The sequence below is a fragment of the Uloborus diversus genome, chromosome 7, assembly GCF_026930045.1.
Source record: "Uloborus diversus isolate 005 chromosome 7, Udiv.v.3.1, whole genome shotgun sequence".
In the NCBI taxonomy this organism is placed as follows: Eukaryota; Metazoa; Arthropoda; class Arachnida; order Araneae; family Uloboridae; genus Uloborus; species Uloborus diversus.
In genome coordinates this window covers 91,521,405-91,548,167 of record NC_072737.1, presented here as the reverse complement: position 1 = coordinate 91,548,167, position 26,763 = coordinate 91,521,405, and the positions used below count along the sequence as shown (strand labels likewise).

The 26,763-nt window shown below is 34.4% G+C and overlaps 1 protein-coding gene across 1 annotated transcript in view; it reads left to right on the top strand.

Moving 5' to 3' along the window:
• The window catches only part of LOC129226790 (transcription factor SUM-1-like), a 123,664-nt gene that overhangs the window by 50,553 nt on the left and 46,348 nt on the right, over window positions 1-26,763 (top strand). Inside the window, exon 5 of the mRNA XM_054861418.1 lies at window positions 19,505-19,583. Within this exon, the coding sequence (XP_054717393.1) occupies window positions 19,505-19,583 (79 nt within the window). The remainder of the gene's footprint in view (window positions 1-19,504; window positions 19,584-26,763) is intronic.

The following is a 26,763-nucleotide window of genomic DNA, read 5'->3' as shown; positions in this document are numbered from 1 at the left end:
ATGGTGTTTGTGCGGGGGGGGGGGGGGGCATTGACACCGTTGAAGTTCCTTAAATGACGGACATGCATCTTTCTTGATGTCCATTCACTATATCGACCTCTACATTTGTCTATCTATACGATCTATGCGTATCTACCTTTTTCAAAGTCTTGGTGTGTTTGGGGGTTGGGGGGCATTGACACCCCGTTGAAGTTCCTTAAATTACGGGCATGTCTCTTTCTTGCTGTCCATCTACTATATCGGCCTCTGTAGTTGTCTATCTATCTATCTATGCATATCTACCTCTGACAGTAATTAACAATCTTTTTTTATTTATATAAGTATTAATTCGAAAAAAAAAACATTTTTTGTCCACTTAATCTCTATCTACCTCTGTATCTACCTAACCTATCCGCCAATCCGTAACAGAAACAAAGATCATGCAAAAATTCGCGGGCTTTATTTATTTAATTAAAATAGCTCGCAAAAAAAAAAAAAAAAACTTTATGTTCCCCGTAGTGTGCAAAAAGATAGCGCTTGCAAAAAGATAAAAAACTAAAAAAAAAAAAGTCAAGAGAAGGCAAACGACTTCAGTTGGATCACGTGATGAGGTAAGTTCGGAACTCAGCCGGCAAGCGAACAGCTTGCGTTGTGTTCTGCATTAAAAAAATTGTAAAAAAAAAAACTATTGCGTATTTTTAAAATCTTTTTTCTTCTGAAGAGGGCGGAATGTTTTTACTATTACCGACTAAATTTTTAGAATTGAGGGTTCAACTCTTTTTGCAGGATGGGTTTCGAAAAAAACTAAACCCAGAAAAAACTGTAAAATAAAGGTTTTTTCAAAAATCTATAAAAAATACAAAAATTGCTATATCTTCAAAAATTTCTCATTCATCAAATTTAAAATTAAATTTTCTACACTATAGTACAAAAAATATTCGTCTGGCGTGATTGGTTCGGGGTCCGTGAGGTTAAGAGTACTAAAAAGTGCTATAAATAACATAAAACATTAAATAATTTTTTTTCTAATTAAAATATCAAAAATCGAAGCCCGAGGTGCACATCTTCAGCAAAAGCTGCACCAGTATACCAAATTTCATCTTTCTATGCCTAACCGTTTTCCTGGGATGCGGGCCACAAACACACACACAAACATCTTATTTTATTACTAGCCGCCTTCGGCGACCAGCTGGTTCGCCTTTTTGCGCCATTCGACTTTTATGCAATCGACTTACTTGCCATTCACCTCTTTACGCCACAGTTGCAACGGCGGCTGCTTAAATAAATTTTGTGGCGGTATCAATCAAACTATATCTATCTATATCAATATTAATTTGAGCAAAACATTTTCTGGTTCCATCTCTAGTTTCGTCCTTTGGAATATTTTTAAGTGAGGGGGGGGGGGACTCAAAGGGAGTACTCTTCATGCAAATTTCGTCGGAAAATAACAAAAAGTACTTCTACTTTTGTGTGAAAGTATTGTTTTTTCAAAGTCGGTAGGGGTGGGGGGTGGGTGGGGTTAGTGACGGGTATATCTATTTCTTACTGTCCATCTACTATTATTATGGACCTCTATATTTGTCTATCTATCTATACGATCAATGAATATCTACCTCTGATAGTAATTAACAATCTTTTTATGTGTATAAATATTAATTAAAAAAACAACATTTTGGTCCACTCAACATATCTATCTCTCTATCCACCTAACCTAACCGACAATCCCAAAAAAAACCCCAAAGATCATGCAAAAATCCGCGGGCTTTATTAACTTTATTAAATAGCACGCGAAAAAAAAACTTCCATTTTACCCGTAGTCTACAAAAAAGAGCACTTACGAAAGCTAAAAAAAACTCGCTGCATGCACACAAATGTGTGAAATCATTCACTTTTTACGTCAAGTTTGCCGCCTTCGGCGGCTGTTTAAATAAATTTGGCAGCGGTATTAATCAATCCATCTCTATCTTTTTCAATATAAATTTGAATATTTTCTATGTCTATCTTCAGTTGCGTTTTGGGCCATTCACCTTTTTACGCAAAGATTGCCGCCTTAAAAAACAACAACAAAAAAAAACCCTCGCTGTTTAATTCAGTTAAATGCAAACAACTATCTAGTCTTGGTGGGACGGGGAGGGGGGGGGGGGCTATTGACCTCCCGTTGAAGCTCTTTAAATGACGGGCCTGTCTATTCTACACCAATCCCTAACAAAAACAAATATCATGCAAAAAACAGCGGGCTTTATAAATAGCACGCAAAAAAAAAAAATCTCTATGATTATCCATCTCTTTTTTTTTTTTTTTTTTTCAACCTCCCCGCCAATTCCCTAATTCAAACAAATATCACTCAAAAAATCGCTTTGGTTATTTAATTAAATAGCCCAAAAAAGAGTTCTCTCCCTTGTTCCCTGTAGTGTGGTGCAAAAAGTAGCGTATGCCAAAGAAAAGGAAAAAACAAAAACAAAAAAAAACCCCTCACTGTTTTAATTTATTTGAATGGTAGCTGTTTCATATTGAATTGAAATCCTTGATGTGACGTCAGTAGTGGAAAAATAAAGAAATGAAATCCTTTACGCGAAAAAAAAGTAAAGAGAAAGCAAACGATTGATAAATGAAACAAAAATGTATTCAGTGATTATTAATATCAGCAATCAAAGATATTTATGATCTTAGCTTTTGCACCAACGAAGTCATAGCATGAGATTAACCATGAGATTAACATCAGAATATCGCTAATAAACAACAGAAGAATCTAAACACACAGCTTGGCATAGTACAAAAAATAATTGTTCCGTTTATTTATCTAAAAAAATTGCAAATGTAAAAAAAAAACTTCAAATGTTAGGAGAAAAGACAGTAAAAAAAAGTAAACTGAAAAAATTGTTTGGAATATGGAGAAACCAATATTTATTAAAGTAAAAAATATAGATAGAAAAAAATACAAATAAATTTTGCTGCGATTAAAATCTGACTGTCTAATATCGAATCGAAATCCACGCTGTGACGTCGATGGTAGAAAAAGAGCGAGGAATGTTTTTCGACCGACGTAAAGGATATGATGATGTCGTTCTGCATTAAAAAAATTGTAGAAAAAAAACTATTGCGTATTTTTGAAAAAAAACTTCTTCTGAAGAGGGACAAATGTTTTGACTATTGCATAGATAAATTATAGAAAAGAGGCTTTTATACTTTTTGAGGGATGGGTTAAGCAAAAAATAAAACAGAGGAAAATGGGAAAAAAGACATTTTTTCAAAAATTCATAAAAAATACAAAAATTGGTCTATCGTCAAAATTTTTTCGTTCATCATGTTTAAAATTACATTTCCTACACTATAGTACAAAAAATATTTTTCTGGCGCGATTGGTTGGGGGTCTGTGACGAATTGAACACGAAAAAGGGCTCTAAAACACATAAAACATTAAATAACTTTTTTTCTAATTAAAATATCAAAAATCGAAGCCCGAGGTGCACTTTTTCAGCAAAATCTGCATCTGTATACACAATTTCATCTTTCCACGCCTTACCGTTTTCCCGGGATGCACGCCACAAACACACACACACACAGACACACAAACTCCTTATTTTATTATATGTAGAGATATGTATAGAAGAAGATAGAAGAAGAAGATAGATTTCTCCTTTGTGTAAACAATAATCGTTAACTTTTCTTAAAAAACGTAGTTCCTTTGTAGCGTTAATTAACTGTATTGTATGTGATGTACAATGCTATTGTATAACCACTTTAATTAAATGGCATGCTATTTTCCTAAGTGGTGTCTTCATGGTTATTTTCGAAAATCCAAACTACCAATAGTCCCAATTAGTTCGGATTTTGGGCTTTCTATTGAAACATATTTTAGCAATGGATTGTAATCGCAAAGGAGTTTCGTTCTGCAATGAATTTGTGGGATTTCATTAAAATAGCATTAAATTGAAATAGTTGACCCTCGTTTTACGCGGTTTCGATTATACGCGGTTTAAGATTTGGCACCTTTATTTTCTTTTACGCGGATGAGTTTCGGTTTTACGCGGATGGGCAATGCTAACAGATAAAATTTTCCCCTCTTTCGAAATCCAAACTCGTAAAGATTGCAGATTACGCGTAATCAATGGCATTTTGGCATGTTAATATTCGATCTTGGGCCACTGGAGACATTTTATAAGATTGATTCCAGATCTCTTTCAGAAGTAAAGTTATTAAACTCACTCAATTCAAAACTCACTAGAAGAAGAGCTTTGAGGAGTGAAAAAGGAGGTCAAAAGCAACGAGGATACTGACGTTGGTGACGCACAGCCAAAAACGTTAACACTGAAAATTATGAGCCATTCCTAGCAGGGGCGGATACAGAAAAATCTTTTGGAGGGGGCACGTTAAATTTAATAGCCCCCCCCCCCGGCCGCCTTTGATGTTTTATAACAAAGTTTTAATGACATTATTTTTAAATGTGCGTGTTTTTAAATTTTTTTAAAAAAATATTCTTCAGGTCAATGAATTGACTTCTTAGTACATGAATATTATGCACTAATATACTTTCAGTGTGGATGGAAAACATCTTTAACATTTCGCGAGATACAAAACCTAATATAATGTCACCGAGATGCTAGGCAATGAGCGACTTTACTTAGGGACATTGTCATAATGATTTATAGCACTAGGGCAAGGTTATAAAATAAACCCATACCTCACTTGAGTTTCTTTTAAAATTAATTTATAAAGAAAATCATAACTTCATAACATATACGTTTTATTGAAGAATTCAGAAACTATTTCTGTGTGAATTTCAAAACATTTGTTGATTTTTTCTTAAAGCCATGATACAGATGAGATAACATAGATACTGCATACCGTTTCCATTAAAAATCATGGTTTTTCCAAGAAAATACCATATGATTTCGTTCATTTTACATTTTTTATAAGCTGCAAAAGAAATCTATTATTTCGCAAATAGGTTCTTGGATCAAAATGACTCTTTTAGGTGCGCCTACACATTTAAAAAAAAAATGTTAATTATTGATTCCATCAAAGAAGAATTAGTGGACGAATCGCGATAATTTGGTCCCCTGAATTCAAAACCAGTGAATTAAATGTATTCTGCAACTCTGGGCCTCTGACTCCAGTAATACTTCTGCAAACAAACTAAAATTGTTTGTATTCAAAATATGCTGTGTGTTTTTTATGTTCTTTTTAATTAACTACGTAAAAAAATCCAAAAGAAAGGTCAATTAAAAAGTAATAAATAAAATAATGAACTTAATTCATCCTTTGGGGGAGGGGCTAAAATCCGCTACTGATTCTTAGGCAATAGAAATGATCTTTCTGACTTCTTAATGAAGGAAAATTCTATCATGGAAATGACGCAAGTGATCATGGATGCGTTAATGCCCTACAAAGAATTACAGAGAAAAATTCTTAATGACTGCCAAAAGACTATCATAGCCAGCTCCTTTTTAGAAACAGAACACGAAATTAATTTATGTTTTCTTTATGCATGTTGTACATAAAAGTCGATATAAGTACACATTAAACTTATTATACAATTAGTCATCACTAGAATGAAGTATTTTGTTATCTACGGTACCAAACCCCTATTTTAACACTTGTATTAGGTCTCAATTTACGCGGCATTTCCGCGGAACGTAACCCCGCGTAAAACGAGGGTCTACTTATTTGTTAAAATTAAAGTTTGGAAAGAAGCCTCTAGAAAAATAGAGTTTTACAGTTCCTTGGTTTATTTTAATGATTATCTTTATCTATTTGTTTACAAATAATTTATGATTAAAATATACGCCAGGCGCTGCTCGTGTTTCACTCATTAAAAAGGGATTATCTAATTTGATATTACAGCAGCAATATGTAAACGACTGAAAATAATCTAATATACTACGCATAAAACAGCAATATGCCTTTTTCCATTCAATGTTAGTTTATTTCAAGTCAGAAAATCTTGAAATTTCTTTTTTGAAAGAATTCTTGAAACATTTTCTCTGACAACATCGCTGTATGAACTCCGTACTCCTTTTATGAAGTCATTCCTTTCTTATATATTCTTTTTTCCTTTTCTTGCTCTCTCTCTTTAAAACAAATGTGTATCTGGTCACATTTTCCTTCTCAATTGAACAGGAGAAAAGAACAGAACTAAAGGCACTTCTGTTCCAGTGTTACTGTTTTGATTTTATAATATTAGTTTAAGCAGTTAAAATGAGTTGAAAATCGAGATATTTTAAACCAGTCGTTTTAACCGGTTATGAAACGTTGTATAGGAGGAGAGGGCGCTTTGTAATTTTCAGGGCTCTTTCCAAAAATTATTTCTTCATCCGCCCCTGTATAAACCATAGTTGTTGTATGACAATAATAATAAAGGTTTTATGAATGGACGAATGCTCATATATTTAGTTAAATAACCGAATAAAAATTATTGTTTCTGAGTGTTGTATTAAAACATTAAATGAAAGCAGTGGGTAACTATTTTTCAGAAGAGACTTTTTTTTTTTTTTAGGTTAGGTCGCAGTGTAGCTTTAACATCGAAATACTAAAAATACACTTTGTTTATGTATTTATGTTGTTATTTTATGGGGAGGGTAAGGAGAAAGCGCGACGAAAATTAAGATTGAAAAATGAGTAGCGAATACTAACCAAATTAAGAACTACATAAAATACACCGCAAGCTCAGTCAATTCCAGCCGAGGACTGCAGTTTCGTGCTTATTAGCACTCATCAGCCCGGCATACGAAAGCGACTGAGCTGCAGATGGAAAACCTCTTAAGGAAGCCAAGAGTGCCAAACAAACTGGTAGCTAATATAGAATTAGCACAGACTACACGAGTGACCGAAGCAATAGTTCGGTTCAATTCGAAGATTGAATGCAAGACATGGCAAGGCATGGTATATTCAGGAAATTACCGCCCATTAGCCAGAGCTAAAGCAGAAATACATGAAATGCACCGCCAGCTTTAGTCCTGGCTAATGGGCGGTAATTTACTGAATATAGATTAAGAACTGCTGTTCCAGAACTAGTATCTCAAAGTCCCCAGGCTATAGAAAACATACTTTTGCTATCAGGATTTATACCAGAATGCTCGAAAACGCCTTTTCCCTAAAACTATACGTACAAACTTAAAATATGAGCCAATTTCATGCTTTGATTTGCTTGCTTGTTTAAATTCTATGTCCTTTTCTTTTTTCTTGATCCAGATTCGAACAATTTCGTTTCTCCTTTCTTTTCCACTTCTTTCTTCTCCCATCTCCTTGGTGCATCTAATCGGAGCAGCCAGAGATTCGACCGCGCCGCGTGACGGTTTAGAGTGTGACACATTATCTGTCTCCGGGGGCCATCCCTCATGTAAAAGAATTCCGCGGCGACAAATATTTGGCATCACGTTCGTCGAACGGGCATTTTTTAGAAAATGCCATCACTCACCGACCGAAAGAAGAAAAAAAAAAGATTCTCGTTGTGGTAGAGGCATTTTTTTGTAACTAAAAAGGTAGTAAAAGAGGATTTGAAAGAGTTGCTGACAGGAACGGCCTGATTCCTTCGAATTTCGTTCTTTATTTCATTTTCCTACAATCTTAAATATAGTTTATGAGTACATCTTTTCCCCACGTATCTGAAGTTAACCTCTGGTAAAAGTTATTTTATACTTATGCCAGAATGTTCAAAAAGAAACTTTCCCTATGTACAGGGAAGTCTAAAAATTAAAAAAAAAACTCCCCTTACATACAAAGCATGGTCGCCCATATGCAAAATTGTAAGGGGGTCTCAGATATTTTAACCATGGTTTAGCAGGATATTTTCCCCATGGAAACCGATTTTTAAACAGATAAGAGTCATTAAAATTTGATATTTATAAATAACTTATTCATTAATGGCTGCAGAAGAAATGTTTTTCCATTTTTGCAAAGAAAAAAGTACTAAAAATAAGGACGTTCTCATTCCAAAGGGGAAGGCTCAAGCCCCCCTTGCCCCCCTATATGGGCGCCCTTGATACAAAGTATAAGCGACGTATCCGTTCAACCAACTGAAGCAAAATTTTAGACATGGAAGTTTGAAGGAATGCGCTCGATAGTGTTAACTAGGCGTGCCAGACGTCCCGGTTTGACCGGGACAGTTCCGGTTTTCAAACAAAATCCTGGGATCCCGGCCGGATTACTTCATGTTCCGGAAAAAGGTAAATTTGATTACATTGTATGCTGAATCCTAAACCATATCAAGCCATGCAAACGTAATTAAAAAAAAAAAAAAAAAAAAAAAAAAAAAAAAAACTTTTTATTATTTACCAGTGTTAAAAGAGTGCGCTTCCTTATCCTTTCCATGCGCCAGACGAATGTTTTTCCTATCTCCTGTAAAGTAGCGGTTATGTGACTCACGTTAGTCTGGCTTTGAGGTACAGATTTGTGACATTGACTTGTGAAATTAATATCGGATTAGCTTGTGAGGATTTTAACAACAATGTTAAAAACAATAGAAAATTATTAAATAAAAGCAAAAAACCCGACTGCATTCCTTTCTGATTCAAGGAACTCCATAAAATTTGAATGGGCCCCGACTGTTGATCCTATGATTTTATGATTTGTCTTATTTGTGTACGGTTATAAAACTATTTCAACGGTGTAGTTATTCAGTAGTACTTATTACATTCTAAACTACTGGGCTTATACATTTTTCTTTTTAGTTTTTTTGGTTTTTACGCAGTCGGGTTTTTTTATTTAATATTTTTTTTATTTTACACTTTTTAGTTAATTTTCATTGACTTAGTTATTATGATTATAAGACGATACATTTCGCAACCTTGTCATTTCTTTGAGAGAGTTTGTATCGTGAGGTTTATTAAGTAACTTGCGGTGGTCTAAACTACTGATAATTAGTCCCTCTTGGGACCTAACTAGGCTTAAAGCTACATGTGCTTGACCTTCGTCAAAAATGCGCGAACTTAAGTCAACCACAGCTATATAAACAGCCTGTATAACTCATGATGACGCGAAATCAGAAGCTCCCCTCCCCCCGTCAGTCAAATCTTTCTCGCAAAACTAAAAGTCTCTTAAGAAAGTACACGTCGCGAAACTCAATCCTTTGAATCAAGGCAAACACAAATGCAACATATGTTAGCGATGAAAATCGAATTAGTAGACTTTCTGTTTTTTGGTGCTTGTTGCATGGGTATATTTTGATGAGGACTACAATCTGAGAGTCTTGCCTTCGTTAAGCATTATATATGTTTTATTACAGTACAGAATACATATAAAGAACACATGAAAGAATTTACATCACATAGAGGGGAAAGTACATTCGGAGCGAGAGTGTCTTGACCCACCGCCTCAAGCGGGAGAAGCAATCGCTTCCCAATTTATAGACTTAGTAAACAAAAAATTCAGGCAGTGAAAACTACCTGCATTTGTCGCACGCAGGTAGCGTGCGACACAGTGTGCGACACCCAGCGTGCGCCGATCCCAACTGACAAAATGGCAACTGGTTTTTCAAATGGTACTTTTAATTACTCTGTCATGTGTTTTTAGTGACACTCCGAAGGTTAAGACAAATCGATTGACGTAAGAATTACTAAAATTGGCCAAAGCGTTTAGCCTGTAGAACGCCACATAGAAACGGACATACATACATACATAGACTGATAAACACATTACCCGCCTTTGCGTCGCGCACGCGCAGTCGAGTAAAAAAGATTTTCTAAAAAAGTCCTAGCCAATGCAAAGAACATGTAAATGTTGTTCAAATTTTTAGTTCCCTTTCAAAGTTTTTCTGCATGCTAAATTAACTTTAAAATATTAACATGCAGGAAATAAAATGTTTAAATGTATTTTTGCTTGTGTCATGTATTATTTATTACTCCTGGTTTACGCTCAAAATTAGTAACTATTTATTCACAGCATTGGGAATGAACTACCTTCTAAAACACTCTAAAAACCAAACAAGGGTGTGTACCCTTTTGAATACTTGTTACACTGTTGGGGGGAGGGGGTATTCCAGTGTCCTGGTTGAATATTTCAGAAATCTTGCAAGCCTAGTGCTAACCAACGCAGTGCTCACGATTACGGATACAGCAAAAGAGTTTAGATTAGCATCACCCATTTTTTTTCATTGCACGGATCAATCGTCGTATTGAAGAACCACAAATAATGGCGTTAGAACAAGTATCGTGTGAGGAAAATTGCAGGCTTTAAGCATTTACAAAGAGGAAAAACTTTTAGGTCTAATCTTTATCTTCTTTACTAATAATAAAGCTGAAAGTCTGTCTGGATCTCTGTCTGGATGTCTGTGACGCGCATAGCGTCTAGACCGTTCGGCCGATTTTCATGAAATTAGGCACAAAGTTAATTTGTAGCATGGGGGTGCACATGCAACTCGAAGCGATTTTTCGAAAATTCGATTTTGTTCTTTTTCTATTCCAATTTTAAGAATATTTTCCCGAGCAAAATTATCATAAGATGGACGAGTAAATTACCAAGTTATCATAACGTGGAACCGTAACATGGGCAAGCCAATTGGCGAGAAATTCACCATACATTTGTAAATATACAGGCGAACCAAAAGACCTTTTAATTTTGTACTACGGGCAAAGCCGTGCGGGTACTACTAGTGACAACATAAAAGAGGGGCGGGGGGTCAAAGCACATTGCATAATCCCTAGGGTTAGACAGTAGTGTAAGCACCAATTACGAAACATTGCAATCAAAACATTACTAGTGGGAAAGTCCGTTAAAATACAATGTGCGAAGAGCGTTTCTTCAGTCCGGTGTTCGAATTTTCTTACAAGCAATTTTCGTCTCACATCAATCGCTCCAACGTCATTTGGGGTTTTTCAATACGCTGATCAATTTGATCAAGGAAAAAGTATATGTCGCCAGTTCAAAAGTTGAAGATTCGTTCTCCGTAACCTTAACCGAGAGCACTACGATAGTTAAAATCACCACAGTTTCGAAAGCATACCTTCAGAGAAGCACATACAAAATTTTGGTTCAATTGGCTCAGCAATAAGACCGCTAGGGCTTCGCATGCAAGTGAGGTTACTTACTTTTGGACCACCCTGTATGAACCCTACTTTCCTATCCATTGAACTAATCGAATCAAATTTTCCATATGGGTGTTTGGAAGTATGCGCTGGAGATTGTGATGATTTTACACAGCGCATAGCTTAATGGTTACGGTCATAGTAAGATAACTTCGAAGTTTTTGAGTGGCATCACCCACTTTTTACTTAGGCAAATTGATCAGTGTATTTAAGCAACGCAAGTGACGTTGGAACGTGGAACAATTAGCATGGGGCGAAAATTTCCTGCGTGAGACATTTGAATAGAAGAGCATTATAAGGGACTAATAACCAGGGCTGCGGAGTCGGAAGGAAAATGGCCGACTCCGACCCCGACTCCGACTCCTGGATTTTGAAACGCCCGACTCCGACTCCGGATTTTTTTTAAAATTTTTTTAATTGTATTTTTTAAACTCCCTCTCTCCATTCAAGGGAAGGGGGAAAACCTCTTAACAGAGATTGAAATATTAATTCCTTTTTATGAAAATTTAGCATTTTGTTTTTTATTGCAAACCCAAGACGTCATACAACGTTAGAAATTCAATTTAAAAATCAAACTTTCCAATAGTTACGAGTTAAAAAGTGAGATGACTTAAAAATCCCTTTTAAAAATTTTGAAAATGATTATCTGTAATTTGCCCCCCTTTGATGTTTAACAAATATATATTGATCAAGCTTTCAATTTTTAAAAGCCGTAACTTGAGAGAAAAAAAACTTTTTTTCTAAATCCAAGTTCTTGAGAGGGAGTGGTTTGCCCCTGGTGACATCCATCTAGTAGATGACACCCAAAGTTAATTTCAGAGTTTATAAAAAATATAAATACTTTAATTCTGAAAATTTTCACGAATATATTTTAAATTATATTTCATCAATAAAATTTCAACGAAAATATGGCACATATGCGTCAGGAGCTAATTTTACACAAAACGCGGCGGTATACAAATTTGTACGAATAACTTTTACTATACCTATATTTCTTCTTCGCTAAATTTTTAATTTAAATTTTATTGGCTGCTTTAAAATTAACCTAAATATGAAGATTTTAAGATTAACTGCAATTCTTGAGTGTTGTAATCAAGAAATTTTTTACACTTATTTTGTTACATACTTTTTAGTGAGAACCAAGCTTACAGAAATAGTCTTAATAAAGAAAAAAAGATTATTTCATCGAATCTTTTGGATTCGTGCTTTCGAGCCAGAACTTCTTTGAATTTGCCGATCACACTTAAACGTTTCAACCTTAGCTACAGGCGTCGACTTACTAATTTGTTACGTTTCTTTTACTATTTTAAACTGAGATAGAACAAAACACTATATTTCTATTTTTATTTGAAAGTGATTACTTGAAAATGTTATTCAACAGAACCGTTTGCTGACAGTTGCTATTAGTTAAGTTAAAAAGCAAGCAAACTAGGGGACGGCTACAGAAAGTTCGGTAAGCATTCAAGCTAGCTGATTGCCATAATGGCAGTTATTTTCTCATTAGTATCTTTTTATACATGTAATCGAACCAATTGGTAATCAATTTTTAAAAAATGCAAGGAGAGTCAGTGAAAAGGAAAGAAAAAAAGAAGGTCGGAGTCGGAGTCGGCATGTTTTCCAACGACTCCGACTCCGACTCCTTTATTCCAAAATCAGTCCGACTCCGACTCTTCGACTCCGACTCCGACTCCACAGCCCTGCTAATAACAACATGAGAGAGGATGAGCTTTGACACCCTTTGTGTAATTTACAGGGTTAGACAGCAATTGAAAAGCATCAATCACTACGTACAAAGCTTTATTTGTGGAAATATTGCCAATAAGCAGTGCCAATAAGCGTCTTTCTTCAGTCAGGTGTCCAAATGTGTCAACTAGTAATTTTCGTCACACATCAACCGTTTCAACGCCATTTGTGATTTTTCAATGTACAGTAAAACCTCGATTGACTGAGCATCAATTAACCGAAGTTTCTGTTAAGCGAGCCAATAAATGAAGTCTATTTTTTTTTTTAAAAATATTGTACATTTAATAAAAATGTGAATTTTTAATTTGAAAATAAAAATATTTTCTGGAAATTTACGTTTTTTAAATGAATCTTTTAATGTTTAACTTTGCAGTATTAAAAAATAAATAAAATTTACTACAAGTTACTTTCTATTTTAGTTTTTCAATTGTAAAACATTACTTTTTATATGTTCACCATTAAAAAATATTCTATTGTATTTTTAATTAATATATTTTTAAAATTTTCGATCCTGACAAATTTTTATACAAAGTTTCTATTAACCGAGATTTCCGACATCCGAGGCACTAGCGGTCCCAATTAGCTCGGAAAATCGAGGTTCTAATGTACTTATCAATTTGAGCAAAAAAAAAAAAAGAAAGAAAGAAAGAAAAGAAAAGAAAAAAAAGTGGGTGTTGCTATTTGAAATTTTTGAAACCCTCTCCCTATAACCCTAACAAAGAACTCTGCATTGTTTAAAATCGCAACGATCTCCTGCGCATACCTTTCAACAACTATATGTGAAATTTTGTTGCGATTGGTTCAGCGGATAGGAAGCTAGGGTTTCATAAGTTTTTTTTTTTTTTTTTAAACTTACCATATAAATAAAATGTAACAAAATAAAAAGCTTTTATCAGTGGCGTACCTAGCGTGAGTGACACCCGGGGTGGTAATTTGTGGTGTCACCCCGCCCCCTACTAACGCATTTTTTTTTTTTTTTAATGCTATATGTAAACGGACCATTCTCTAGAAAGTGTAACTTTTGAACGCAAATATTTTTCAATTTCGGAACCTTTTGTTTTCTTTCTTTTTTTTCCCCCATTCTTACATGAAAGTGTTACCTGCTAGAAGTAACCCTAAACTATAGTCGAGCACCAATTATTTTACTCATAAATAAAAAAAATTAAAAAAAATGTCTCCTTCACGAAAATGGAAAAAAAGGAGGGGGAGGGGGTAGAAACGTTAATGTTTGAAAAAAAAATCCAATGCCAATTTAATACCAAAGTAGTAATTTTGTTAATTGTGCAAACACTGAACTATTTTAATGATTAGTGGGAATCTAATATTAAGCTCTCTTGGTTAAAGTGATTAAGCTTAATTTTCAGTTACTTTTTTAGATCAAATGTGTGTTAAAAAACAGTATTTAGTAAATTTCAAAATATACCGGCAATTTATAATTTGAGTAGAATGCTTAATATTGATGTATTTCGCCTCCGACATTTATTTTCATCTCAGAAATAATGACATTAATAAGGTCTGTCACGGAGGTGAGATCACGGGTGTGAGGAATTTTTCATTAATATAGGCCTAATGGATACATTTTTCAGGCAAATTCTTTTTTTTCCTCGTTGCTATAATCTGCATATGTTAAACATATAAAAACATGTTCACTTCTTTTTTCACATTAATTTACATTCCTGAAATTCAAGTTCACGGAGGTGAGAATTCACAATAACCACATTTAGTTTTTCAAACAAAATCTATCTTCTTGTTTTTCGGCAAAATCTCACAACTTCTTTATGAAAGAAAATAAACAAGGGTGCTCCTTTGTATCATGAAAAATAAAATGTTATGCCATTACTGCTACGTGTTAATGAGAAATGGAGTTTTGTGTTTAGGTAACGGAGGTGAGAATTTATTGTGTGACATGATTCCTTATACTACTAAAACAAACTAAAACACAATATTAAACATTTAAACCTGCTTAAGCAATTAGTGTTTGAGACACTTGTGAAAGAAATTATAATTTTTCATACGTACTTATATATGTATATATTATATATATATACTTAACTATTTTACTATTTTTTTTTGATTACTTAACTTATTTAAAACGCTTTTTAACCAAAAACATTTTTTCTTCTATTACTTAGATATTGATTTATTATTACGTTTTAAGACAAAAGTTGTCAACCAGGAGACATAAATAAAATTTCCCCGCCTTGTCAAATATCCCGCTTAATCGAATAATATTTCTTGGAACCTTCGTTTAAGAGGGGCCGCCAGTATCTATATTTTTCATAAACTCTTAAATTCAATTTGGTATCAGCCCCCCCCCCCCCTCCAGAGGGGGTTTCCCAGCGCATGCTCCCTCCTCCCTTTGGTGATGCAACTGCGTTTGATAAAGTAAATATAATGTAAAATACTGGGGAAATTTTTTTGAACTGAAGCACTTAATTTCTATAAAATTGCAATTCCTCTTCTTGTGTCACCCCCCCCCCGACGGGTGACACCGGGGGAACGGACATGATGGAGAGGGTCCGGGGCGGATGAACTTGAATACCGTTTAGATGTGACTCGAGCAACATTTCAACTCGAGGTAACGAAAGGTATTGCTTGCTGTTTAATAACATGATTACTGTTTGACCACAGATTGTATGTAATTTGGTAATGTGCCAAGTAAAGACGATTCCACCTGAATGAATCTAGCAGGGGAGAAGGGAAAATAATGATGGGATATTGATGAACGTGTTTTATAATGTCACTAGTGCCTTACTCATTTATTGCATTCTCAAAAATTAAATAAGGGGAAACAAAAACAGTTACCATGGAAACGACAAAAAGAAAATAAAATATTTTCATTTCTTCCAGGAACGTAAAAGCAAAATGGTAAGCTCAAAACTTTGTTGTGAATAAATAAATAAATTAATTTTTGCCGTGAGAACATAGATTGAATATACCTTAGATTTAAAAAATTGTTGCTGTGAGCAAATTTTCATTTTTACAAAACTAAGTTTAAATAATAGAGTGGCAAAAGTGCACATCTGCAACAAACCAACTAACACCCCTATAAACTAATAGATACGTCCATAGCCGCCTATAAACCGGATATTAGCCTTTTTCCATGTAATCGATGGTCAGACAGTAAGCTCATTACGTTTGTTTTTCGTTCTGCAGCAGTACAGCGCCACCTTTAAACAATTTGGAATTTTTTTTTTCCTTCCCCCCCCCCTTTTTTTTTTTTTGTCGCATATTCATACACTACAATTTGCTGATTTTCTATGAATTTTTTCACGTATCAAAGATTTTTCGTAATCCCTGTATATTTAGGACTTCGTAATAGTTCATCCGAGTAGGGCATTGAACATTTTGCGACACAGAACTCGTGTTCTGTTTTATGTAAGAGTTATTTCGAACTCAATTACCTTTAGCTAACAGGAGTGAAATTAAATACTACTGACATATTTGTCACCAGATTCAGAGAAGTTCTTACGTTACTGAACTGTGAACTCATATCTAGTGCGGGCATGGTAAGAGTTATTTCTGACTCAGTGACCTTTAGTTAATTGGAATGAAATTCCAGCTTTTGGTACATTTGTGGTTAGATTTTAAAATACATGAAACAGAATGCATAAGATCATTGTACATAAAGATGATTTTTAGACTTCAAATCGAGTGACTTTTAAAATCCAAAGACTTGACAAAATCAAAAAGAACATTAGTCGAGAAACTTTATGTTCATTATAGATAAATACTTTGAAAGACGTTAACTGCTTGTTGATGGTTCAAACGTAGGCTGTAGGAGCTACAAAAAAGTGGGGTGGGGGTGACAAAGGAGATATGGAAGGTTCGGCAGGTAAGGTGGTCGTCGCCCCTGCAGTTGGTTTTAAAAAAATGCGCAATTGAATTTCAACGTCATTATTAAATAACCCTGTCAAAAAAAAAAAAAAAAAAAAAACTCGGGTTGCAACCTCAAAAATCGAGGGGGATGGTCACAGTAAGACTTTTTCCTTCCCTCCCCGCCAATTCAAAACTTCCATTTTTATTTTTCTGAAATAATACCATGAAAAAAAATAAAACACACACTTATTAGTCAATTCTGCGATCTTCAAACACGTGAATCGATCAAAACGTGTTTCGATCGATTGTTAATTTCAAACTTTGAAAAGTGAAGGGGAAAGCTCCTTTGCTCTTGAAAGTGGGGGGGGGAGCAGTTGCCCTCTTGTACGTGTCGCAAATGGGTTCAAAGCAGGGCTAACTACGTTAGTAAATGGACTTTGAAATTTATATTTTGATTTTATTCTTTGAGTGCTTAATGGATATTTTTGAGCAAAGGAGAGTAAGAGGGAGCATTATGCACTTACGTTTATTACAATAAATAACGTTTGTGGGCTAAATTTCTGCTTAAATAGAAAACCAGGGGTCATTGTTTTAAGATTTTTAAACCCAATTGAAATCAGGAAAAAATCATTTTCCTACAGGGCTGCTGGCATTTGGAATAGTTTAGAGCGAAAACGGCTGTTACTTGCATTGGGGTAAATAATTTTAAGAGGGCTCTTCATTGGCGATTGATAAATTTGACCAGGATCAGAGCCTGTTGCTGGTCGTTACTTGTGCAGTTGTATTTATAAAACTAATTTATATTATCATTACAATGATAGCACTAATTCTCTATCGTAGCGATTCTCAACCGCTGGTCCGCCGGACCGGCTCCGGTTAGCAGAAAAATTCAACTGGTTCTTCAGAGATTTTTACTAGTCCTCCTTAAAAATAATTTCCTTCTTCAAAAAATACTAATAATGATATTTACACGACACTTTTACGCTAATTTTGTGATTACTTTTTATAATTTTTTCTGATATTTCTCAAAAGCTGATTTATTCTTGCGCACAAATATTTGTGTAAATAGATAATGATTAAAATCTTATATAATTAAAAATTGAGCACATGTATGTATGTACCTATGTATCTATAACCCAAGTTTCTTCTCTCGAACGACAGTGAACTGACCATCGAACCAGGTATCATTGGATTCCTTATCTTCCCGTCCGTATGTTTGGCTATTTAACATAATCCTCTGATAATAATTAGCGAAGAAATCAATAAAAAACTATATATTCATTATGAAACTTAGATTTCGACATAAAATCCCTATTTTTCGAAGGCTTTCCTCCATTTAAATTATTATTCAGTGCTTCATCTCAACTTTCCGCAACAATGCTTTTATTAAAACTTATAGCGTGGAGAAAATCATTGAGACGAAAGATCTGTTGCCATGTTTTGTCTCGAATATGAGCAAATCAAATTCTGGGTTTTGTTTTAAAAGCTTCTATTGTAATCGGAAGATTTAAAATGTTTACTTTTTGGTTATTTTTCTGAAATTTGTCGCAAAATTTTACTGATTTTTTTTTGCCCAAGCCTGATCGTTGAACAGGCGTCACTTGACATAACTTTTATTTTCGAGGTGGACCGTGCAAAGTCGGAGGACGTAGGTAGTATTATAATTAACTAGTGTTACAGTTATTTAATGCCCAGACAAGTTTGTTTGTTTTTGTAAAAAAAAAAAAAAAAAGCTCACCTGTCCGCGAAGTTATTTTACGTATATTTACATTTTTACCGGTCCGCGTGTCAAAAAAGGCTGAGAAACGCTGCTCTAAAGGACCACAGTTTAGTGGAGTACTTTCAACATGAAGAGAGGGGGGCAAAAAAAAATTGTTTTACTCTCATTAATTGCTTGATATTCAATAACGAGCTTCCCAAAAGCCTGGGACCTTCTTTTGAGGGTCCTTCTTTCCTTGGTATTAGGTTACCGAAGCTTTACTCGTGAAGTCTATGGAGTCCATGGAGGTGTATGTAGTAGTATAATGTTTGCGAAGAATGGCTTTAAACAAAGACAACGTCATGCCCTGTTAAAAATTTTCCGGAAAATTTACAGTAATTGTTACTGGCATCCATGTTGCCAGTAACTATTACCGCAAAAATCAAATGTTACTGTAAAATTATGCGGTTTTCTCGGTAGGCCACAGCAAGCCATTGGAGGTGGGATCACTTATTTCTCCGGTATAAATTACCGTAAAAATCAGCGATGCTGTAAGTCTGCCATTTTACAGTAACTATTACCAGAAAATCTTCCTGAATTTTTAACAGTGTGAGCACGAAGTTTACCGTCCTGCAGCCAGGGCTAAGGCAGAACTACAAGATATATCGACAGCTCGGTTGTGGCATCCAGAAACTGACGTTTCGTCTTTGTTATGGGCTCATTAGTCAGGAATAGTCAATAACCGACATGGAGGTGTATGTCATCTCATTGAAGTGAGAGATAAAATTCAAACGGAGTGTCGGTATATTGCTTGTAGTTCTGCGGAGACCTTGCCTTAAGGGCAGTAACTTAATACTTATTACCTAGCTTTTGCATTCAATTTACGAGCATCGCTGCTTGCAGACTCTCCCTCTCTCTCTCTGGCGTGAGAAAGAAATTATAGCTACCAGTTTCTTGGTAATCTCAGCTTGAATGAGAGAATATTTGCCTCAAGCTCGGTTACTGACTATTCCAAATTGATGAGTCCAGAACAAAGACGAAACTGCAGTCTCTGGGTGTCATAATCGGGCGGGTGGTATATTGCTTCTTAATATAATGTTGTTTGAAACCTTTTTGAATGAAAATAGCTTACGCTACTTCAGTGAAAAGGAAATAAATGAGTAAGTAAAAAATAGAGTTTGTTGCTCAATCACTTCGAAAAGGAATCTCTGTTGACTGATTAGTAATTTCTCTCTCTTTCCAGGGCGTGCCCAGTCCACAGTACGTGGACGACCGATATCGGCACTACAACGGAGAAGCCCAAAATTTCAGCCCACTATCCGGTGAGTAACATTTAAGCACTTTATATCCTGAAGTGGCTCTAACCAAGAAACCACACGAACAGTGGAATATATATTTTTTAAGTAACTAGCAACTGAAAGAGTATGATGAAACATGTTTCATGCCGCATAAATCATTTGCCCTCGTCCCCCTGTCATCGAAATATAAGATCTTAACGTCGGAGACCATTTTAAGAAAAGTCGTCAAATTTAGCTAGAATGGAAGGTAACAAGAGGAAGATTTCGATAGTTGAGAATCTGGCGATCTTTCTTCATTGGCGTCAATTTTTGGCTCCAGCACCTGCGCGAGAGGTATTTTTCTTTGCAAATCTAAATAAAGAGACAGGAAACATCTATTCACATAGGGTTACTATAAATCAGCATCAACAGCGAAGGGTTTACGCGTCTATTTGTAGCTAAATCTGACTTTTTTTTTTTTTTTTTGAAATGTCGCCATATTTTAAGATTTTATATTTCAATAAAGGGGACACGAGAGCAAATAACTTATGCATCTTGAAACATGTTTTACTAAACTCCCTTGATTGCTACTTATCTAGACTGTTTAATTTTATACGCTATCGTATGATCTCTTAGTCAAAAGCTTTCAGAAGGATCTAAGCCTGCAAGTTCCTTTTTCATATTTGTACCCATAGCTTTAATAAAATAGTTTTCTGATTATAGTGTAAAATGTCGTGAGGGGGAGAGGCAATATTTCAGTGTAAAATGCTGCGGGAAGAGGGAGGGGGGCAACTTTTTCTTTGCCCATGATCCCCTGTTTCTGTTTCACCCCCACTTGAAAGGATCTCAAAAAAAACTTAAAAAAAAAAGTTGAGAAAATCTATAGGTATTTGGCCCACTTCATAAGCCTACATCTTAAGAAAATCTGCAGACTGAAGATCTCTAGATTTTCTGCAGAATGTTCTGAAGTTGAGAAAATCTGAAGGTATTTGGCCCACTTTTAAACCTAAATCTTAAGAAAATCTACAGACTTAAGATCTGTAGATTTTCTATAAAAAGCTCTGAAGAAAATCTTCAAATTTTTATTCTCAAGGTTTTCTTAGAATATATAGGCTTAAAGTGGGCCAAATAACTTGAGATTTTCTGAAGGTGGGCGTTTCTGAAGATTTTCTTTAAAAATTAATTTTTTCAGAAAATTTTATTTATTTATTTATTTCGAAAAATACAGTAATTAAGAAAATCTTAGAACTCTTTCGGCTAAAACATAGTTCAAAATGATTTGAAACTCCCTAAAAATTGCATAATGATAATGTATTTAATCTAGATTTGATTATGTGCGTAGATCATCCAAATAAAAGCTTAAGAAGCATTTGAAATTTCAATCTACATACATGAGATGCTGTCATGATAAAAATTTCCTACCAGAAATAACTTGGAATGTAGTATTTAAAATTAGTTCAGAAGAATAAACCTAGAGTTTTTTTTTTTTTTTCATTGTGCTTGGCAAAAACAGATACCTTGAAATAAGATTTTTTAATTTAGACTAAAATATGTTCACCGTACTGATGTAGGACAACGTATACAATGTGTTTTTAATTCATTGGTGTTATGAATAGGATACTTTTTTTATTTCTTGTAGATGTTACTAATTTTTTTAAGATAATGGTCATAAGTCAAATATTTCAAACAGAAATTGACAACAGAAATCCCTTCTACTTCAAGAACAGTTAGTTATATTGTTGAAAATTTTGTTGTGAAAAGTATTTCATTGGCTATTTGAAAAGTGGTATGCACCTGAATATTTTTCCAATCAGAGTAGGAAGAATATAATTTAATGGGAAGATAGTAATAACCTTGAATTTTTTTTTTTTTTTACATTATAATATATATTTGCTCTACTCTGATTTTTAAAAATATATATACTGTCGGCCCTGCTTAATTGAATACTGTCAGTTCCAAGAAATATTATTTGATTAAGCGGGGAAATACTTTTTATCATACAAAATTGACAACATTTGTCTTAAAATGTAATAATAATGAATCAATAACTATATAATGAGAGTAATGTTTTTGGTAAAAATATATTGAAACAAGCTAAGTGAACAACAAAATAATAGGTATAATAATTTTAAATATATATTATAAGGGTGCAAGGAAAAAAATGCAACTTACAACCTCATCTGTTGTATGCATAAAATATAATTTAATATTTTTACATGAATAATTGTGCATACGTAATTAATTTTTAAATTACTTAAAAAAACTTCTTAGCAAAATATTGTGAAAGCTGATCAATATTGTTTGATTAAGCGAGGATCTTTGACATTTCCTCAGTGGGGAAGTATTCGGTTCCAAAAGGTTTTATTCATATTTGGGGTATTTGTTTATCCGTTACCCGTTTAAGCGGGGCTGGCAGTATATATAAGAATACACACACAATATAAATTTTTTGTTCTGATATGAGATATTTAGCATCAACTCTACACTTCTGAGACGTAATTGTGCAACAATTTCTTTATTCCTAAACACATTTAAATATATATTACTGTGAAAACTTTAAATAAGAGAATGTTGACTTTCACCGTCTCATGTGGACAGTTGCCAGATATTTCAAACTTTTAGTTTCATGTAGAGTGAAACTTTGGAAACTCGACTTACGGATAACTCGACTAACCTGGTAGCTCAACATTTATTTTCCTTATGGTTGGCTCAATGCTAATTTCAATGGGCTAAAATCTCTCTAACTTGACGCACATTTGCAGGAACCCCTATAAGTCAACATCCAATTGCTATTCTAGTCCACAATTTTTTCTTTCAACATTCTTTCATACTGACCTTTTCTCAGAACCTTACGCTGTGATTTCTTGGTCAGTCAATCTTTTTTGGGAAGTTCTTTTAGAGAATTCCATTTTTATCCAGGGGAGTCTGCCACCACTCTGTGCTGTTAGTGCAATTCTAAAAGGCTAAGGTAAGATAAATGTCCTCTAGAGAAAGGTGGCACTGTGACATGTTTTTCAAACAAGGGTGAGCAGGACTTTATTTTAAGACGTGGCTGACAAGAATCTGTTTTATCTCTTTAAAAAAAATAATGGCGAATTTATTATGTACTTTTTAAAATTAGAAAATTCTTTTACTGGAATAAACTTTCATAACGTGAATGTTAAGCATTTGATAAGGCTTCAGAGTAGAGGGAAAAAATGACCGGCCCCGACTCTGGGAATTTTAGATCCTTAGATTACGACGCCACTAGCAATGGCAGAGTTGCAGGTTTTGGGAGAAAATGACCGACTCAGACTCTTGAAGTTTTAAAACTTTGACTCCTTTGCCCCAAAACATGTCAGTCATTGACTCCGCAGCCCTGGTAAGTGATACAGAAACTGTTTAGGAATTACAATTATGGAACCTCAGTAAGTTGACTTCCGCTTCAGTCGACATGTTTTCATGTTCCCCGGGGGTGTGAATTCAGACCTGACTGACAAGAATCTGTATTATCTCTTTTCAAAAATTATGGATTTATTATGTACTTTTCAAAATAAGAAAATTCATATACTGGAATTAGTTTCCATGATGTAAATGTTAAGCATTAGAAAGTGACAGGGCTGTGGTGTAGGGAGGGAAAATTACCAGTTCTGACTCAGGAAATTTCATACCCTTAGACTACGACTTTGCGAGCAGTGGCAGAGTTGCGGGCTTAGGAAGAAAATAACTGACGCTTGAAATTTTAAACCTTCGACTCCTGAATCTGACTCTTTTGTCCTAAAATCTGTCAGTCTCTGACTCTGCAGCCTTGGTAAGTAAAAGTGATACAAAAACTCTTCAGGAATTAAAATTATGGAACCTCAATAACTTGACATCCACTTAAATCAACATGTTTTTAATTTCCCTTGGGGTGACGAGTTATGAAGCTCCACTGTATATATATTCAGTGATGTAACCATCAATTTTTCTGAGGTTATACTTCCAGTAATCCATTATCCACAATTGGTGTACGTGATCATATACATAGTATATTATAATATGAAAATTTTTGCAATTTGATATTATATGTCTAAACAATGTTTGAGAGTATACAGCATATATATGAAGTATACCCTATGGGAACACCACTGTATATATTTCAGTAGCGTCACTACAAAGAGCGATGTTTAATCATTCAAATTTTAGCGAAAATAGAGCACTATATTGCATGGAGGGAGAGGTTATTTAAAGGTATATACTTCCTTTAATTATAAACCTAAATTTTATCAAATTTTTAGATCAGACAAGATAAACAATAATAATGTAGGGCAATCACATGTGTTTATGTATGCAGAGGCACTGAAAATCATGCAAGTGCAGGTGCTACATTTAGAGTTTTGAAATCCATGACTTTAATTGCAACTTTCCATGACTCATGAGTTACAATTTCGTAGAAAAAACATTCATTTTTCACAAGAATACCGAAATTTAGTGTTTTGTGAAAAATAAAATTTCAACCACATGAACTACAGTTAGACATTAAATTAAAGCGAAATGTAATGAGCTGAACTACTATTGTAACTAAAAAACAGAAATAATAAATTTCAAGAACATTTTCTGGTTTTCAACAAATCATACAAAAATTAGGTAGGAATTTTCATGAAAGCAAATTTATTATTTTTTCCTTGAAATATCTGATAGAATACACAATAATCTCTCAATTACTAAAAATACTGATTTTACAAAACAAAGGAACCTGCTAAACTGGTTTTATTTACTGCTTTTTTTTTTTTTTTGAAATTTACTTTTAAAAATATGTTATTTTAAGAACAGAGAAAGATGCTAAGATTTAATTCGTTTGAAAGCTAGCAGTTTTCTTTTTCAAATGCGTGACTATCAATAATTTACTAATTACTAAAATCAAGTTCAGAATCAACCAAATGAAATAAATAATCAGAATAAAATAAACAATTAAATTAACTTACCAACTTGATCAACAAAATTTTAGGAAAACCTACAAATATTTGAAACATTCCCAATGTTGTGTAAACTACATTTCCACACTTATGAATAATTTTAGATAAAAATTACCCGAGCTTCCCATTTTCTATCAATATTTTTAAATGTTCCAAACAGGCAAGTAAGTGGTAATGGTGTATTTTCATTCTTGACCCTGTAATGAATATGCATAGATATTACAGAGGCACATGTTGTGCGCACATACATTTGCTGTAGATATGTGCATTGCCTGATAATATTTAATTAATATCTATACTAAGCATTATCTTCAAAAATGGTAAAGTAATGCAAACAATTCCATTTTTGCTGTCATGGATATATGATTGGAAAAAAAGCTAATGGGATTGTCATTTATTTTCATCTTTCAACTGCATATTGTTTTTCATTCCTGCAGATATTTTTGAATTTTCAGCGTGATGCTTGATGTGAATAAGTTCTTTTCTTACTGTAAGAATAAGTTCTTGGCTAATGTGAAATTTTTGAAAATCAACTCTTTTCGTGCTTTGAAAAAGTGCATAAATAAGATATTATGAATGTAGAATCAGAATTAAAATTTTAACATTTTGTAGCAATATATTTTTACCTTTTTAAGCATAAAGTAGAAGCAATCGTATGTAAAAGAGATACAGTAGAGTCTCAGAACTGGATAACTTGGCAGACTCTCAGAAACACATTGAGAAGGGTGAAAATACTGTTGTTAAACCCCATTCCCGAATTCCTGGCATTTCCAAATTCGGCCACCGTTTAGTCAACATTAGGGTAAGTTTTTTGACTCTGCTGCACACGGTACTTGCCACAATTGTGCAAAATCTAGGAATGTAGTGATTTCATAAGCACTGTGTGCATTTTAGGAGCAGTAATATAAAATAATTATCCCCTCACACAAGCTGATTAGAAAATCTTGTTTTTTTCTTATTTTAAATGCAATTTAACGCATTAGACAAAACAAAGCTTTCGTAGAACTTTCCACACAACTTAAAAGGAGTTTATTCGAGATATAAGAGAACTTTGTATTGAAAAAACTAAATTATTTTAGGACTGAGTGAAATCCTCGAGATAAAGAAATATTCGAGTTGTAAGGCTTTGTGTTATCGAGAGTTGACTGAATAGGACACCTTTGATCATGACTGGATTTGTAACTTTTGGGCCCCCTAACTGTCCACAAGAATATGCTATGGCACTAATGGCCACTGCCGTTTTAGAGGCGTCCCCCCCCCCTTCCCCACATGGCAGGTACGTTAATTCGGGCCTGCCTTTGAAGACATTACGGTAAGGAACAGGGGGGGGGGAGAGAACACTATTACGTAAGTTTTGAGGAATGGAAGTTAAAAATTTATCTAAGACGATCTTCCATGATGTTACAAGGCGGAGGTTTGCGAATTTATAAAAAGGTAAATATCTGAAATCAATCTATTCCTCCTTCTTCATTCGCACCTGCGGAGAATACAAATTAAAAAATTTGGGGCAGTCTCGAAAAGTTTCACAACAAGGTAGGATTAATCAAGTTGGAATTTAAACAAAGCATATCAACCTATACTTCTAGTCCGGCAAACTTAAATAATTTTTTAAAGCAAATGAAACAACGTTAAAAGCACAAATGTGCAAGAGCACTGCAGACACGTCAGTGGCGACTCGTCACTATGGGCCGAGCCCACTCGGAAAAATTGTGCATAGTTAGATTATATAAAAATTTCTTTTTGTGTTTCAGTTTTAAATAAAATCAGGCATGAAACTGATTTTAAATTTTAGCACTCTGCTAATCGCTAATATAAGAAAAAAGTGTTCCTTTTCTGGTGACTAGCGACAGCGCTTTAAGAATGATCCTTCAGGTCATTTCAACAACGGCCCACAACTTAACCAACTGCGAGCATTACGAAAATGGCAAGCGACGTCACCCCGAACGATGAGTATGGGCCGGCTCCCTTCCTGCCTCTTCGAAAAATATCTTCATCTAATAGCAATAGTAGAAGCAGTGGGAAGAATGTGTCTCGTCTCGTGTCGCTTATACAATGTTTCAGTGAGGCAAAGGGCAGAAATTTCAGAGCCCACCCCACGGGGAAAGGAAAAGTTCTCTCATCGATTTCTCTTTCTCTCTCTCTCTTTTGATTTAATCCATTTTTTTCCTTTTCTTTAATCTTAAACGGCTCTTACTATCAGGTATTGGTGTTTACAATATTTTGGGTTCCCACTCATTTCATTGCATGGGATGCCTATTTTAATTCGTTTATTTATCTTTATGGAACTAAGA